General features: G+C 39.4%; 1 protein-coding gene and 1 long non-coding RNA gene across 5 annotated transcripts in view; one reads left to right on the plus strand and one right to left on the minus strand.

The window, feature by feature from the left end:
- The window catches only part of LOC309378490, a 203943-nt gene that overhangs the window by 1757 nt on the left and 185082 nt on the right, over positions 1-17104 (plus strand). For all 3 annotated transcript variants that reach the window (XR_014172099.1, XR_014172100.1, XR_014172101.1), the window contains exon 2: positions 53-154. This is a non-coding gene — a long non-coding RNA (uncharacterized lncRNA). The remainder of the gene's footprint in view (positions 1-52; positions 155-17104) is intronic.
- On the minus strand, positions 3265-8701 carry KERA (keratocan). 2 transcript variants are annotated; one of them, XM_081927562.1, is made up of 3 exons: positions 8549-8701; positions 6122-7014; positions 3265-4639 (listed from the first exon to the last, which is right to left on the minus strand). In XM_081927562.1, the coding sequence occupies exons 2-3, from the start codon at positions 7005-7007 to the stop codon at positions 4473-4475; spliced, it is 1053 nt and encodes a 350-aa protein (XP_081783688.1). In that variant the 5' UTR covers positions 7008-7014; positions 8549-8701; the 3' UTR covers positions 3265-4472. The 2 variants fall into 2 exon arrangements, with proteins under 2 accessions (XP_081783688.1, XP_081783689.1); XM_081927563.1 differs by lacking the exon at positions 8549-8701 and adding an exon at positions 8337-8510.

The following is a 17104-nucleotide window of genomic DNA, read 5'->3' on the forward strand; positions in this document are numbered from 1 at the left end:
CTACACTCAACCAACTTCCAAGTCTTAACATTGCCTTGTTTACCTAAACCAGGCCTAGCTGAATGGATTTTTCTGGAAACTGGGTTCTGAAAAAGAAAGTGCAGTTTCACAAAAGATACCCAATACAGCAGATCTAAAAGGACATTGATTACAGGTAAGAATGTCTACTTCTTGTATTCAAACCTCTTCTTCATTGTAATAGTACTGATAGTGCACCATTGATATGCATGGCACTCACTGTACAGGTCCCTGTCCCACACAGTTAACAATTTAAATTTAAATAAAGGGAAAATAGAAATGGGAAGAAAAGTGAGATAAACGTGCCACTAACAGGGAAAGAATATATGCTAATGCATTTTTCACATCCTGAGACTTAGCTTATATATGGAATAAGTACTAAACAATCCCTTAGATACATATACTTTAGATATGCCACTTCACTATAATTATATGAAAACAGTGTCTTTTAAAAACTAATAATATGGTTGCTTTTAAAGTATTATAGATGCTTTCTTGTGTTCAAATGCTTCACTTTGGATGATTTGGAATGAGAAAATCTGTTGCTGTGCTCCATTTTGTTTTGCTTTTACAAGTATGTTTCACATTATTGAACTGCAGCATGTGTGTGTGTGTGTGTGTGTGTGTATCTATCTATGAATGTGTATATTTTTGTAGCTTCAAGAAAACCAACATTGGGAATAATTGCCTAAATTTAAATGAGTCTATCATGACTTGAAATAAACAGTTTTAGTAGACCAGTTCAAATTCTGCATTTGTTATGTACTGCAATATTTGGGGAAAATAGTGATGGTAATTTATGTTGTCCTCTCCCCTCCCCCCACAAAAAATATATTTAGAGGGCTTGGGATATGAATCTGATTCCAGGCTCTGGAATCTGATGGAATCTGATTTGGAATCTGATTCCAAAGACCTAATGTCACTCTGTTTTCCCAAAATCTGCCATATGGGAAACATTTACCATCTGTTCCCAGTTGTTAGTATCAGTTATACTGACTGACTATTGTTTGCTTTTGGCTCTCATGGACAACATGTCCAAACTGGATGACAAAAAATAGTGGGGAGAGGGGATAGCACAAATTAAAATGGCAAGTTCTTCATTCACAACCAGTCCCTCATTAAACTATGTGTAATGAAACACTGATGTCATGACAGTCCGATTCTGCAGTTCGTGAGTCCAAAGATTGAAAATATTTTGAAAAGGCATGTGAATAAAAACTAAGAATCCTGTTTAAGAATTGTTCTCATTATAACCTAGTACAAATGCTGGACTAGAATACACAGTAGATTTTTCCATCTCTTCATCCAACAATTGGTGATGGCTGGGAGTGGGAGGAACAAAATATCTGGTGTTAGTTCAGTGCATGCTTCTTGGACACGTGGAATACTGCTTTGGTCTGCTGTGTCAACCTCTCCTGCACAGTTGAAGCCCACCATAATTGAGGATGAAAGAAATGGAGATGGGGGTGGAGGTTGAGAGCCAACCAAATCCATGATAGGTTGGCTATTGTGGATACGCTGGTACAGTACTAGGTAGGGAAAATGCTGTAATTCAGAACTCAAAATAAAAATATATGAAGTGTTACTTGTGGAGTTGCATACCACTAGACTACAGCTTCAAAATGGTGTTTGTTTGTTTGTATCGTTTGGTACTATTAGGTAGAAATCCTAAACATGCTTACAGTACGCTTTACTTCCCAATAAGCATCATATGATTGTGCAGTTCTGGAATCATCTGTCTCAACAGACTTTTAATAGGCTTTACTGGTTAAATTAATCAATACTAAATATACATTAATTATATCTCATATGCTACTGAATAAAGATGCATAATATATGATGTAGGTTTTTCCTTTAGCAGTTACTTTTTCTCCTTCAGCCATGAAATATGAGACTCTTTGTTATATAAAACATAGCTCTTGCAAACTTTTCCTTTAGACTTGCCAGTGATAGATGATTTAATTCTTTCCAGCTACACAGTTGGTTGAGTAGAAATTTCTTGCATGTGGTACATAAAAAGGACAGATGGGTGTGATCCTAGAGATGTGTGTCCCTTTTTACAACTGCTATGAATATTTCTAATACAAGTTCAAGGGATGCATTAATTACGTGAAGCTGTACCTTGGGATGTGCCGTTTGTAATTTACTTTTTTAGACATTCATTTATGCTTGAGTTGTAGTTCTTTTGCACCTTTGAATGACCATTCCTCATCATCAGATTCTTTAGACACAGCTGTTATTGTTTAAAAAAGTTGCAAAACCGATAAACCTTGCTGTGCTCCATCCTCATTTCTTTTATCTTGGACGTTCAAGAATACCATGGAGCTCACATAGACAGTACAGCAAAAAATAAAAAATAAAAAATCCCCCAGGAACTGTTGGTGTTGCCTTGAATTGGTCTTATGCATTATAGTTTCCATTTCTTGCATATAGCATATAGCAAACATTTTCTATATTTCTGACACAGATTCTTAATAGTGCTTATCAGTATATTTTATATATGGGCAATTCCAAACAGATGGGAATATTAGTTTACTGTGGCAACTTAAAGGCAGACTAATTTAGGCTTTCATAGGCAACAGCATAGGGATGCGGGTGGCACTGTGGTCTAAACCACTGAGCTTTGGGCTTGCCGATCAGAAGGTCGGCGGTTTGAATCCCCGTGACGGGGTAAGCTCCCATTGCTCCGTCCCTGCTCCTGCCAACCTAGCAGTTCAAAAGCACAAAGTGCAAGTAGATAAATAGGTACCACTCCGGCAGGAAGGTAAACAGCGTTTCCGTGCGCTGCTCTGGTTTGCCAGAAGCGGCTTAGTCATGCTGGGCACATGACTCAGAAGCTGTACGCTGGCTCCCTCGGCCAATAAAGGAAGATGAGCGCCGCAACCCCAGAGTTGGCCACGACTGGACCTAATGGTTAGGGGTCCCTTTACCTTTACCTAGGCAACAGCATGGTATAAGTTTGCAGACTGGAAAACCTTATGCTTTTATGTGTTCTCTTATTCCCCTCCCCAACACAAAAAGCCTGTCAGGGCTTTGGGTCATTATGTATATCTGCACTTATCTTATTATCTAGTGCAGGATTGCCTTTGGGTGGCAAGGTCATCAGTTGCTTCTGTTGTAGCCCTATAATCTTGGACAGGACGAAGATTGGCTTCCCAGAGTAGGGCTAGGAAACATGTAAAATTTGCAATTGGACAGAAAGGAACATGATCAAGTGTTCAAAACTAAATATATGACAAAAACTAATTAGTGAGTCACATTTCTTTATTAACATCATCATCATCATTATCATCATGTAAAGTTGTTTGACTAAAAATAAATTACTATGGCTACTGTGGCTCTAGTTATGTATAATTTAGCATGCAAATCTACTTTTTTGGAAGGTAAAGATAACATTCACCAAGTAGAGATGAACAGATTTGTCAATTTCAGTTCTCCTTTCTCATTTTTCCAATTTTAAGTTCAGTTTGCTCCATTTCTATGTCACTTTACATTTGGTTAAATAAAGCCTGCACAAAAATTTGAACACAGTTCATGTGCATTTCTCCTAACAAAATCATTTTTTTGCAGTTTTTCTTTGTGCACTTTTTCAATAAACAGATACCTAAGGCTGCTTCTGCTGTTCATGTGCAATGATAAATGAAATGTGTTTGTAGCAATGCTAGTGTTTTAGGGATGTACATAACATGCATTCATCTTCTTATAACTCTTCTCTCAAAATTCCTTAGATGGTTTGCTAAGGTATACCTTGAAATTTCTTACAGGTGGAATTTACTGGCAATTCTGCTGGTATATCATGAGGGAATAGTACAAGTAAGAAAGTACATGTTTAAACATCACTGCTGGTGGAAAGCCATGCTCCATGCATATGGAGCTTCTGAACTGTATGATCTTACATGTTCCTTTTTGAAAAGAGAGATATTTGGCCCCATTCTAATAAAATGAAGCAGTGTTGCAGCTGTTAATGTTTTCAATATAACACTTTCCGTGAATGAAGAGGGTGGGAAAGAGATTTCTGCTACTTATTTTTATCATTAAACATGCTATCTGGCATCTACAGCAATGCTCTTTTTTTAAAAAAAGATAACAAAATAAGCAATTATATATTCTACTTTTGCTTAATATGTGAAATGTACTACACCTGAATCTGCAGGCCAATATGTATAGAGTGTAGAAGAAAAATGCCAAAACTTTTATTGAACCCACAGCTAGATAATACATTTGAGTAGCAAAAGCATCGTCTTAATAGAGTGACATTTAAAATAATTGGGACAGGTTGGCTGTACCAAGAGAGTATTTTTGAGAAAGAAAAAGAAGTGATGAAACTCTAACAATTAAAAATCAAACTCCATGGGGGGACAGTATAATTGACCGAAAAACACCTGGAAGTTCTAACAAGTTTAATGCCAGCAAAACCTGTTTACTAACACAATAATGGTAACACTAAGTTGTCCTTAAATAACAACAGCATGAAGAAGTCGGAAGCATAACATGAGGTCAAATGGAATTGGAGGTTTTATTTCATTGCCATCCAGGCGGAGATAGCGGAGTCGTGGTAAGTTTCTCTCATAGACATGATCCCCTGGGATAGGAACTGGACATATTTGGGTTCCATTAATACCTAAAACAAAAAAAACAAGACAAGAACATAAGAAAAGTGGTTGGGAATCATTGTCTTCCCTCCCCACAAAAAACTCACCAAGTAAATATTTTAAATATGATCCTGTAAGATTAGGACTTGTTGGGAAGCCAGAGGAATCACAGTTCAGCATTTATTTCCTTTATTTATTTTTTATCATGGAAGATGAGAAAGGTAACAGAGCAAATTAAAAGCGGCTGCTGCTCAACAGTCACCAGGTGATGAGGCTGCATGTTGCCTCTTAAAACTTGGCAGTATCTTCTTCACCCCTTGTGAGGAGTGGTGTCTAGTAATTTTGATTTGCCTGGGATTTGAATTTTCTAGCGTGATTGTTCTTTGAACTAGAAGCTCTTAGTGTTTCCCATCTGTAAAATGGGTAAATTGTTTTTGGAAGCAATGCCAAATTCTGTCGTGCTATCATGCATGTGTGTGATAATGTGACTCGATGTGTGATTTGTGGTTAGGTTCACCAGCTTATGGTATGCACTGATTGTTTCTGTTTTATTCTTGTGATGCAACTGCAGTCTGGTTTGCATTAAGCTGATCTTTGTTGGCTCGGTATCATGCTTGGATGGGTTGTTTAATGGTAAGGAATCTGCCAGCACACAAAACATATGTGTACCTTAGGTCAGGGATGGGGACCATTTTTCTGTTAACATGTATATTTCTTCTGCGGCAATCTATTGTGACTTGTAAATCATTATTGTGTGAATCCATCCCTTTGGCTGTTCCCCCAGCTCAATCCTCCTCCTCCTCCTCTTCCTCTGCCTGTGGGCTTCCATAACCACATGAAGTTAAGCTATGGGCCACAGAGTCTGCATTATTGTCTTAGGTGAGCAGAGCATTCTGTGGGCTCCGCCCTCTCTCTCCAGTTAATAAGTCCCATCTACATTTTACTTTGGATCTCCAACCATGTGCCAGAATTTGTTTTGTGGGAGCTGACCCTATGTTTCTTGTACTTGATCCTCATCCCATTATATGTGATCACAAATATGAATGCTGAATGCCAAAAGTCCAGAAGTGAATGCTTTCATTTTCGAATACGCCTTGGAAGTCGAATGGCTTCCGAGGCGCATTTCTCAAGTTTCCCCATTGAATTTGCTGACAGACCTTTGGTCCTCGGTTTTCAAACATTTCGGAAGTCAAACGGACCTCCGGAATGGATTACATTCAAAAACGGAGGTTAGACAAAATAGGGCTTAGTCACTAGCCAATGGAATTTACAATTTAGATCAAATGTACAGAACTTGTATTTCTGAAATACAATAGGTTCTCATTAAACCAGAACTGGTCTGGTTTCTTGTTGCTTCTAATACCTATACACTTTTGGACTTGTGAATGCGTGTGTGTGTGCATGGGCATGTGTGCATAGCACTGCAACATTTGTGCTATAAATGGGAGGAGTGTGGGGGAGGGGTATTTCTGTGGAAAAACATCTGTCTGAGATTGCTGATATGCACTTACTGTCGATCCTGTTGTTGTCAAGATAAAGGTGCTCGAGGTGAACATTGATAGATGGGATTTTGGTGAGTTCATTGTAAGATAGCTGAAGGTCAAGAAGAGATGAAATGTTAAATATTTTGGATGGTAGACCTTTATCGGTTAATTTATTGTTGTTCAGTCGAAGGAAAATCAGTTTGAGCGTTGCATCAAAATAATTTTCTGGTATTGCTTCAATGGAGTTATTGTCCAAAAACAGCTGTATTACATTAGCTGGAGGGGTAGGTGGCATTTTTGTAAGTGAATTTTGAGCGATGTTGAGTAGCATGAGGCTGTTAAGTCCTTGGAAGGTGTCACTTGAGAGAGTACTGTCCAACAGTTTGTTTTGATGTAGATCTAGCGCAGTGAGGTTTTCCATATTGGTGAAGACCCCTGCGGGGATTGTAGTGATTTTGTTTCTTGCCAAACGCAGCTGCTCTAAACTCAATGGCAATGGAGCAGGCACTTCTTCTAACTCATTATTCTCAAGAAATAAGTAGAGTAGATTTTTCAAGTTGCCGAATACACCCTTTTCAATTCCATTGCTGGTAATTTTATTGTTGTTCAGATTTATCCATTTTAGTTGTGTAGCATTCACAAAAGATTTCCCTGTAACTGTTTCAATGAGATTGTTTTGGAGGTAGAGATACCAGATTCTTGCTGGGATGGCTGGAATTTCTTTAAGTTCCTTGCTATCACAATATAAGGCATTTGGGAAACTAGGAGGACAGAAGCATTCTTGTGGACACTCAAAGCTGTAGAAAGACCAATCATATGGATCAGGCTGATCATACATTGGCCTGATATTACGAGTCCACACGGTATTGGTCAAGAAGACTACCAATAGTCTGGAATACAATTGTACATTCATAGTTAACCTTGGAGAAAAGGGGAAAATAGTTATAAGAAAGTATACATCTCCACAGTATCTTTTTCTGAAAGCAACAATGTGCATTCCTTTATAAGGGTGAAATGCTGTCTTGCATGGTGTCACAACTTTTTTCAAGAGAAAAAAGAGGGGTCATATCTTAAATTCAGGGGGAACTACAAGCTATGACTCTAAGAATAGTATGTTTCAATCTGGATTTCATTCCTTTTCTAGATACGGTAAGTGTGCGCACATTCAGTTCATGTTTAAAAGAAGCTAGAGACAGAGCTTCTCTTATTGAATTTCACTAACATTTAAAAACTTGCCTTTTTCCAAACTAGGGAAAATATTTCACGTGCAAAAATCCCAACATCACCCAAAACAGAGGTGGCATACAGTGACTGACATAATTGCCTTTATTGACTGCTATCCAGTCCTAGTTTGGTCCTCCATGAAGAAACTCACATCTTCTTTTGTACTCCTAGATGAGAAGGCATATGGCTCTGATTTTCTAGGCCTGGTTCTCATCACACACAAGAAAAAGATCAAAGAATATTTTAACAGCTGCTTGCTGGGTATGTTCCCTAGAAGTCTAGAGAGCTCTGTTTGAAAACCTACTCCTCTTCTTCAATCGCCCCCCTGTGCCCCAAATTATTGGCTTTCCTCTTTAAAATGTAAATTACTTAGGAAACAAATTCTCTCTAAAACTTCACTTTTATTGCTTGGCCACGTATTCAGATTTCTTTGTCCAGTTCTTTTTTTAATTTGTTCACATTAAAACTCACATATTCCATAGCTATACATTAAAAAACCTAACATGCAAGCCAAGTTACTACAATGCAGTAGTAATTATACAGCAACAGTGCATCCCAAATTTTTATGTCTGTCTTGGTTCTCTAAAAGTATATATAGCATTTCAAAAGAAAGAAAGAAAATAAGCTAGATACACTGGTACAGAAAGGTTGGGGTTTGGGGTGTGTTTTTTTGGAGGGGGTGGGTTTTTTTGGGGGGGTAGTATTAAAGAAAATCATAAGTCATAAGGATCACTAAATCAAAGGGAAAACCAATGCCTTACATGGGTTTGGGGTTTTTTTTTTAAAACGGCTGCTTCTCTAAAGTCCAACAGCTGAAAAGAGCTAACAGGCTTTGAAACTGCTGTCCACAAAATAGCAGAATACTGCCTGAAGTAATAAAATAGAAAGAAGAGGAAGTGAGAGAAACTAAATTATTTCCAGAGAATGTCATACTGGATTTAGCACAATGTCTCTGACATCTTTCTCTTACAAGAAATATATACCAACATTGTTATAATGAGTAACTGAAATATTTTACCTTGTACAGGTTAGGTGATGATTTCTGGTGGCTGTTGGAAATCATTTAAGTACAAAAGTCTTTGTTTCCTTTTAATATTATTTGTAGTCTGAGCTCTTGTAAATTTGTAGCATAAAACCCTAAATATACAGCAGTAATCCCCAGACACATTACCCAAAGACACCTAACATTCTGTTGTTTCTAATTTGACAATGCTTGAGAATCTAGCTTACCTCAGCTTTCTTGGATTCTCTTCTGTTCTTCCTATTGGTCACTGCGGTTAGACTGTAAGAGGTTGACTCAGGCAACACGCAGTGTTTTATGAATACAGCCTAATATATACGCATCAATGACTACAATTGTTAACCCTTAAAATAGCTATGCACCTCAGCACCTTCATGCTAAAGTACAGGAAATCCTGGCTTTCACATCAAACAGTTGCAGCCCTTAAGGTCATTGCCAGAAATGTTAAACTCAAGGTTTAAAAGAATGAATAGAGTGGGCAAAAGGAATCATTACTACATATATAATAAAATGTTAATAAATCATTTTCATCTTAATTAGGAAACAAAGCATTAAAACTAGTGCCATCTGTTCCTGCGGAAACCTTTTATTTGATTATGATCAAAAACAGATGCAGGAATGTTTTTAAAGATATGATTCTTGATTAGGAAAAGTAAATAAGATTATTTGCTAAGACATTCTTTGATACTCTTAGAATAGTTTGATATAATTTGATGCTTATTCTGCATATGTTATTTTTGAATAACTTTCCAGAAATGGAACTGACTTTCTGCCACCTGATCTAATTTTTCTGCTAATTAGTTTTAAGCATAAAGAGTTTTGCAGTGAGAAGCATGTGTATCCCACATGATACTAAAAACAATAATAAAACAAAACATAAAGTGGTCTCCAGATTTGAAGAATCTTTTTGCTTTGAAATTGGCTGATGCAGCTACTAAAGTGGGGTAGGAGGTAGTAATTGGAATGGTGCCTCTATGCCGTTACTGATGTGCAACAACTTGCCTGTAGTGTTCTGTTGGGGCACAAGGCACAAATATCAATAGCACTAGCATGGTACTCACCCAACCTCCACCCGCCACTTGCAAGGGCGCATGTTTCTCTCTACTGTTGGCCAATAACCACAGGCAGATTTTAAGACAAAAACATTACCAATCTGACAACCTGATTACTTGTCATTTGCAAAACAATTTTTTTAAAGAAACTGTGATTGAAATATTGACAGCAAAATGTGTTTCTCCTTAATTAGTAGGACTTGGGTTGGAATTCAGTGTTGGGCTAGTACAAGTGTTCTGCCTGTGCAAGCCTAGCAGCTTGCTACTGCTCTCTACGCACTGCGTGTTATTCTGGGGGTTCTCTTAATCCCACCTGCCCCCAACCCAATTTTGATAGTGGAGGGCCCTGGGGAGGAAACATTCTTGCTTAGGGTTTTCAGTGTTGGGGCATGTTGGGTTATCTAAGTGCTCCTGTAATGCAAAACAGTTTTAGTACTAACTCTATGGCGTTTTGGTTTAATAAAACATATAATTACAATGTTTTATAGCATTGAGTTCTTCGTTCCTCAAAATAGTAGTGATAAAGGAAGATAAAGGGTCATAGAAACACTTTCAATGTGATCCATGGAAAGTGTGCTTAATTCTACAATCAGGAACATGCTTACTTGAATTCCATACCTACTGTGTGATTTAATTTCCCAGGTGAGGGTGTTGCAACTTGATTGTTCCCATTAGAACTTGTAGAATGTTTGTGCATCTTTAAACGGATAAGTTCCATGGATTCTAGTGGGGTTAAACTATGCCTAATCTTTCTTGTATTCAATAATTTTTCTTTCCATTTAATCAGACAATCATAGAATTGTAGAGTTGAAAGGGATCCTAAGGGTCCTCTAGTCCAACCCCCTGCAATGCTGAAATCTAGACTAAAGCACCCATGACAGAATGCCATCCAACCTCTCCTTAGGTTTCTGGACCCTTGATCATCTTGCTCACCTTCCTCTGTACAGGTTCCAGCTGGTCCTTATCCTTCTTAAATTGTGGCACCCAGAACTGGACACAGTGCTTCAGGTGTGCCCTGACCAAAGCAGAGTAGAGTGGTGCTATTATTTCCTTTGATCTGGACACTATACTTCTGTTGATGCATTAGAATAGTATTAGGTTTTGGCGGTTTTTTTGTTTTTTGCTGCTGCATCATACTGTTGACTAATGTTAAACTTTTTTAAAAATCAAACCCAAAATGTGATCATAATACGGTGCCTTGCATGCACTGTATAGAGAAGCATTCATATTTGCACCAAGGAATTGTGCAAGCTTTTGCAAGGATGCAGAGTAAGAGCCAGACCAAATGTGACATTAGGAACACAGGAAGTGCCATATACCTGTTGGCCCATCTAGCTCAGTATTGCCTACACTGATTGGCAGGGGTAGAGAGAGTTTCAGACAAGAATCTTTCCCAGCCCTATGTGGAGATGCCACAAACTGAACCTGGGGCTTTCTACATGCAAATCCATGATCTCTTCCACTGACCTGCAACCATTCCCTAAAATGCATATTTGAATTTAGCACGCACTGCTTCTTTTTTTAAAATGCAAATAGCTGCTAGGTGGTAGTGTGTGATCACTGTCAAAATTGAAGCATGTATGGAGGGAATTTTTTTAACCCTTTCTTGTTTTGGTCTTGAATAAAATAGCTACTCTGAAGCTCCTAATACAAATACGGTTTCGGAATAGTGATCTTTCTCATAGCTGCAGCAGGGGAGGAAACAGTTAAATTCACACTTCACACATGCTGTGATGCATCCTCTCAACAATGGGTTCTGTATGCATTTTTAAAATTTGCACATAAATGCAAATACACTTTTAATGTCATGTCTGGTTTGACCTCTATTGGTTCATTTAACACAGGTTTGTCAATTGTCTATTTTACATACCCTCATCTTTATTAATAAGGAACACTCTAGTTTGAGCCTCTGGGCATATTCTTGAGGGAGGAGGCAGCGTTGCAGTCTAAGTGTGAAGTCACAATGGAAAAAACAATGGAAGTTTGCAGAATATGTACAGACACCTAAGATGTTATGTATTGTGATAGCTACACATTCCGGACAAATATACATTCATTTAGTGCAGTATAAGCATTTCTAATAAGCAGACTATTGTTAACAAATGACCACTCCCCACATCAAATAGGGGTGCCTTCTATGTGATCACGTGCAGCCCCCCGGATCCCAGTGTGACTCCTGGTAGTTCGGGCTGGCTTCATCCTCCCCAGGCTGGATACCTGGAGTCTCTGCCCACCTCAGCCAATCTAGATTAGGGTCATCATGTAAGGGTGAAAAAAACCCTTTTTCTGTAGAAATATGGGATGCCTCAGTAACATATGTATCAGACACTGACTGTGACATGTACATTTTTTTGTGTTGTTAGATTAGAAAAACTAAATAAAAACATTTATTAGAAGGAAGCAGCAGAGCAAAATGTTCCAAGGACAACCAATCAATATGCCCAAACTTTTACAAAAGAACTCAGTCAAGGAAAGAATTGGAGGTGAATGCTCCCACTTCAGATGTATTTGGAGCACATCCAAACAAGTTTAATCTGAAGTGATCTAAACCAAAGCAGCTGGAACTGCTTTGGAGATTTGGAAAGGTTTTCATTTTTAGGGTCCTTCCTCAGGTTGCTACTTTGATGTAGCTCCCACATTTGACTCGGGTGTTATCCATAAAGTGAAAATGCGAGGTAGAGTGGGTGGGATGTAATTCTGTGACAGACAGCTTTATTTTCCAACCAGGGAATAACTTTACCAGGGCTATTCCCCCCCCCTTCCTGTCACAGTGCTTTTGGAAGGATGTAAATGACCATGATAAAATACTCTTCTTTGCTCTTTGTGACTGGCAGCAGCAGTGCACAGGGTGTTTGTGGCTCCCAGAACTGTTTTGAGAACCATGACTTACAAAAAATAAGACATTTTAGTGGCTCTTTTGCCATTAGTATCACATTAAGCACTATTAAGCATAGTATTTTATTTTTAGTACATCTGCTTTGCTAGAGAAAAAGTAGCTTAAGTAACTTTTCCTTACACTGAATTAGGTCTTACTCAGTAGGTGATTTTCCTGCCATCCTATTTGAGATTTGCTTAAAAAAACTACAACCTAGAGATGCCAGGATTCAACCAGGGAAGTTTGCATGCCAAACATGTGCTGTACCATTGAGCTACAACTCCTCTACTACCAATTTGAAGGGTAACATCAACAGGCAGGAATGAAAAATAAATTAGAAACACAGTTGTATAGAAACTTTAGCTATTGTTTTATCAATTTGGCTGTGATATTGACCAGCTTTCTGGGAAAAAATTATTCATTGTTATTCTAAATGAAATACCAAATCTGGTTTGAATTTGTGCTTTTATGGGCTTGTCTAGTACTTGTATCTAGCAGATGGATTATTTAGAGGAAAATGAAGCCACGAGGCTCTTTTACAGAGTCTGGGACTTGAGAGTTCTAAAAAAATGTATCCATCATACACTAGAAGCAGAGGCAGCTGGTATTAAAAGTGGGGATTCTACATCATCATCATCATCACTTAATTATTAAAAATATCTCTAAGCAGGGTACCAAAAACTGAAGCAACAACAGACAGCTGAAACAAAATATTACAAAAATACAATTACCTATAAAATGTACATCCACAAAAGTCTCACAACAAGGAGTTCATGGAAACAGCAAATATCACCCTAGTATCTCACTCTACTTGTTTTTTGTAGGCAGGCCTAAGGTAGATGGTACTTCCTGAGGCTGCCAACAGCTGTGTCCCACTCAGCTGCATTCTCTACACTCTGTTCCAGGTACAGAAGATTTATTGAGTTTCCCAGGGGGTCCTAAGGATGGGGAAAGGCACTCCCTTCACTCACAGCTCTTTCTTCACCCTCTGTTTCTCCTCCTCCTCCTCCTCCAGATCCCATTGAAGCAGTTAACTTATTTGTGTCCACCATCCTTAAGCTCTTCCTACCTATTCTACCAGAGGTCTGCCAACAGAAGTTCCACTCATTTAGCCACAACTGCTAAATGATTCAGGGGGAGTACACTTCTGGATGCAACATACAAGTGACAAAGAGGCGTCTTTGAAGGCGGGTCCATTAGGGTGAATGAGGCACTGCCCCACCAGGTTCAAGCAGCCCCCATCCTGCTGTATTTGGAGCCCAGAAGGAATTTGTCTGCAAACAGATTGGCCCCCTTTGCAGGTTTTGCCTTCCTGATAGCAATAGTCACAACTTTGGCAGAGGGAATCCTAGTCTAACAGCAGGTGGGGGTTGAAGTGGTGTGTCACACCAACCTCAGAAAAGGCGTGTTCACAGGGTACCCCGTTAGAGAGGTCTAGATCAGGCCTAGGCAAACTCGGCCCTCCAGATGTTTTGGGGCTACAGCTCCCATGATCCCTAGATAACAGGACCAGTGGTCAGGGATGATGGGGATTGTAGTCCCAAAACATCTGGAGGGCCGAGTTTGCCTATGCCTGGTCTAGATGGAAGTCTCTGTCCAGAAGCCAAGGCATTTGGCTGATGGTCCATAGAGCTGCCTTCAGCAGCCTGGGAGGGCCATCTGTGTAGGTCTGCATCTTGTGGATAGCCCATTAATCCTAGGCTCGATCCTGTCATGCCTCAGCCCTACACCAGGAGGCTGAGAGGGATATACACCCAATGTTTAAGCCAAATCCTACCTCCATCTGGATTTGACAAAGTTGTGACCAATTTTACAATACGAGAGCGTTTTCTTGTCCAGTTTGTTCACTTTCCTTAATGCCTTGATCCCTGGGGAGGGTTCGCTGTGCATGGGTCTGCAATAATATTGTTATTAGTGGAATTTGCATCCTACTTTTTCTGGTGTTTGAGCTTCAGAGACTTGCCAGCAATCATTTAGTTGGATTGGATTTATGGCTGAAGTTATTTAATTTTTTTATCACCCTTCATCTTAAAATTACAGGACAGTTCACAGCATAAAAGTACAAAATGAGAACACAAAATGCATAAAAAACAAACCAATAATCCCCCCCTTCCACCACCACCCCAATTTAAAAGGCCATAGAACGTTAATCAGCCAAAGGCCTGTTTACAGAGAAACATTTTTGCCTGGCACTTAAATGTAATGAAGATGCCAGGCAAGCCTCTCTGGGGAGAGCATTCCACAAATGGAGCCACTGCAGAAAAGGCCCACTCTCATGTTGCCTCCCCCCGGACCTCTCATGGGTGAGGCTCATGAACAAGGGCCTCAGATGATGCAGGGTCCAGGTCGGTTTATATGGGAAGAGGCAGTCCTTGAGGTATTGCAGTCTTGGATTGGAAGCTGTACCTATCAACAAATATCTTGCATCTAATAACCTGTGACATATCTCTCTCTCTCTCTCTCTCTCTCTCTCTCTCTCTCTCTCTCTCTCTCTCTCTCTCTCACACACACACACACACACACACACACATTTTCCTCATATGCTGTGTCTGTTGGATTTTGTTTCATATTTGAAACATCACTAGTGACACCAGTCTGGTATTTTACAATTCTGAGTTGCCTTGTAAGGAGTGCCAGGAAGGAGCACTCTGCCCTGTACAAACTGGAGGCTGCAGCAGTCAACTCTGTGGCACCCGAGTTCAGTTTCTAATTGATGCTTCATAATGAGTCTGTGTATAACCCCAGTAATTTTGACAATCTGCTATAGGCATTCATTATTGTACACAAAAAGAGCATGTTAACTTGGCTGCTGTTAATACATTTCCAGCTTTATTTAGCATGATCTATAATGGTCATTTTTAGCACTTTCTTGCTGTTTCTTTACCATATATCAATCTTGACATAAATCTGTTTCATAATTTGCACAAGGACCTGGTTGCGTTGTTCACAATGTAAAAAGTTGATCCTGATTAAATTATAAAGTAGATAACCAAATGTCTGCAAGTGTCTCTGTAATTTCTATTCATTTAGCAGAAATACCTATGTCAATTGGCAATCTAAACAAATAGTAGACTATATGGTTGTCTGAATCATAGAATCGTAGAGTTGAAAGGGACCAAAAGGGTCATCTAATCCAAACCCATACAATGCAGGAATCACATCGAAAGAATGCTTAATATATAATTTTGGGAAATTGATGTCTCTGTTTGGCACACAGAAATTTCAGTGAGCACTGGATAACCAGGGGTAAGAAAACTGTGCCCCTCCATTAGTTACTAGACTTCAGCTCCCACCACCCGTGACCACTGGCCATGTTTGCTGTGGCTTTGGAGTTGCATGGGAGTTGGAGTCCAACAACATGTGAAGGGCCACAGGTTCCCTAACCCTGCTCTTATGTTAGAAGCATCAAGGGCAGGAAAGCTGCACTCAGTACCACACATTTATATATTTGGTCTCAGCTCTATGTCTCCTTTGGATACTATGCTCCCTGAGTACTTGAAGGACTATCTTTCACCGGGCAAACCTGCCTGTACATTGAGGTGCTATTGATGGTCCTTCTTCAGGTGTCTTCACCTTTAGAAACTGTGGCACCTCTTTCTTCCCCAATGCAACCTATTGCTGTACCCCAGAGCACTGGGATATGAGTATACTCCTGCAACATTACACTCAATGGGATTCCTATTATTAAGAAAGATGAGTTTGTATTATATTTTACTGCTTGACCTACTGTATTCTTATGCTAACATTTTATGGGCGAGCATGAGGAAGGAGGGAGATGCAGCCCAAGATAGGAGAAGAGGTGGTAAGGGAACACCTAGCTACTTTACATGAATTCAAATTTCCAGGGCCTGATGAGCTGCACCCAAGGGTATCAAAGGAGCTTGTGGATGTAATCTTTGAGAATTCTTGGAGAACAGGTAATGTCCCTGCAGACTGGAGGAGGGCAAATGTCCCCATCTTCCAAAAAAAAAGGGGGGGAGACCCAAATAAAGGTAAGCCTGATGTGACATTAGAGGTTTCAAAGTATTTGGGCCTGTTGTTTTTCAACATCTTTATAATTGACTTGGATGAAGGAATTGAGGGGATATTCATCAATTTTGCAGATGATACCAAACTGGGAGGGGTAGTTAATGTCGCAGAAGAATTGTTATAATCAGGATTCAGTATGATCTTAACAGAGTGGAGAACTGGGCCCATACTAACAAAATGAGGGTGACCAAGATGATCATGGGTCTGGAAACCAAGCCTTATGAGAAATGCTTGAGGGAGTTGGGTATGTTTAGCCTGGATATGAGGAGACTGAGAGGAGATATAATAGACATCTTCTAATACTTAAAAGGCTGTTACACGGAAGATGGAGCAAGTTTGTTTTCTCTTGCTCTGGAGGCCAGGACCCAAACCAATGGGTTCAAGTTACAAGAAAGATTCTAGCTACTGGAAACTCTCAGAACATTCAAAAATCCACCAGATTCCATAAGTCTCCAGGGGTAGAACATCTTAATAGTCCACCTGCACAGGCAAAGGTTGTTGCTATGAGATAAAACCATAGGTTATCTAACATCACACTTGAGACCACTTCCACCACTTCAGTCAAGGAAGCTATTGGGATGTTAGGGCAGTCTCTGCATCTGGGACCTTCTTATTGTTTTTGCCACTGTTTCTGGTCTCCAGTCCAGTAAAACCTGTATAATAAAATGAATTTGGCATTGGAGTGGATTCAGAATTTCCTGCTTCTAGTGCTGCAATAAAATAGGTTTATGCCATACAGTATGGCTAGTCTAAATCCTCCATACAGAACTTGTGTAGTTACATTTGAAAGTATTGGCTGCAACCCTGCA

The sequence above is a fragment of the Podarcis melisellensis genome (genome assembly GCF_964234715.1).
Source record: "Podarcis melisellensis genome assembly, chromosome: 10".
NCBI classification, from domain to species: domain Eukaryota; kingdom Metazoa; phylum Chordata; class Lepidosauria; order Squamata; family Lacertidae; genus Podarcis; species Podarcis melisellensis.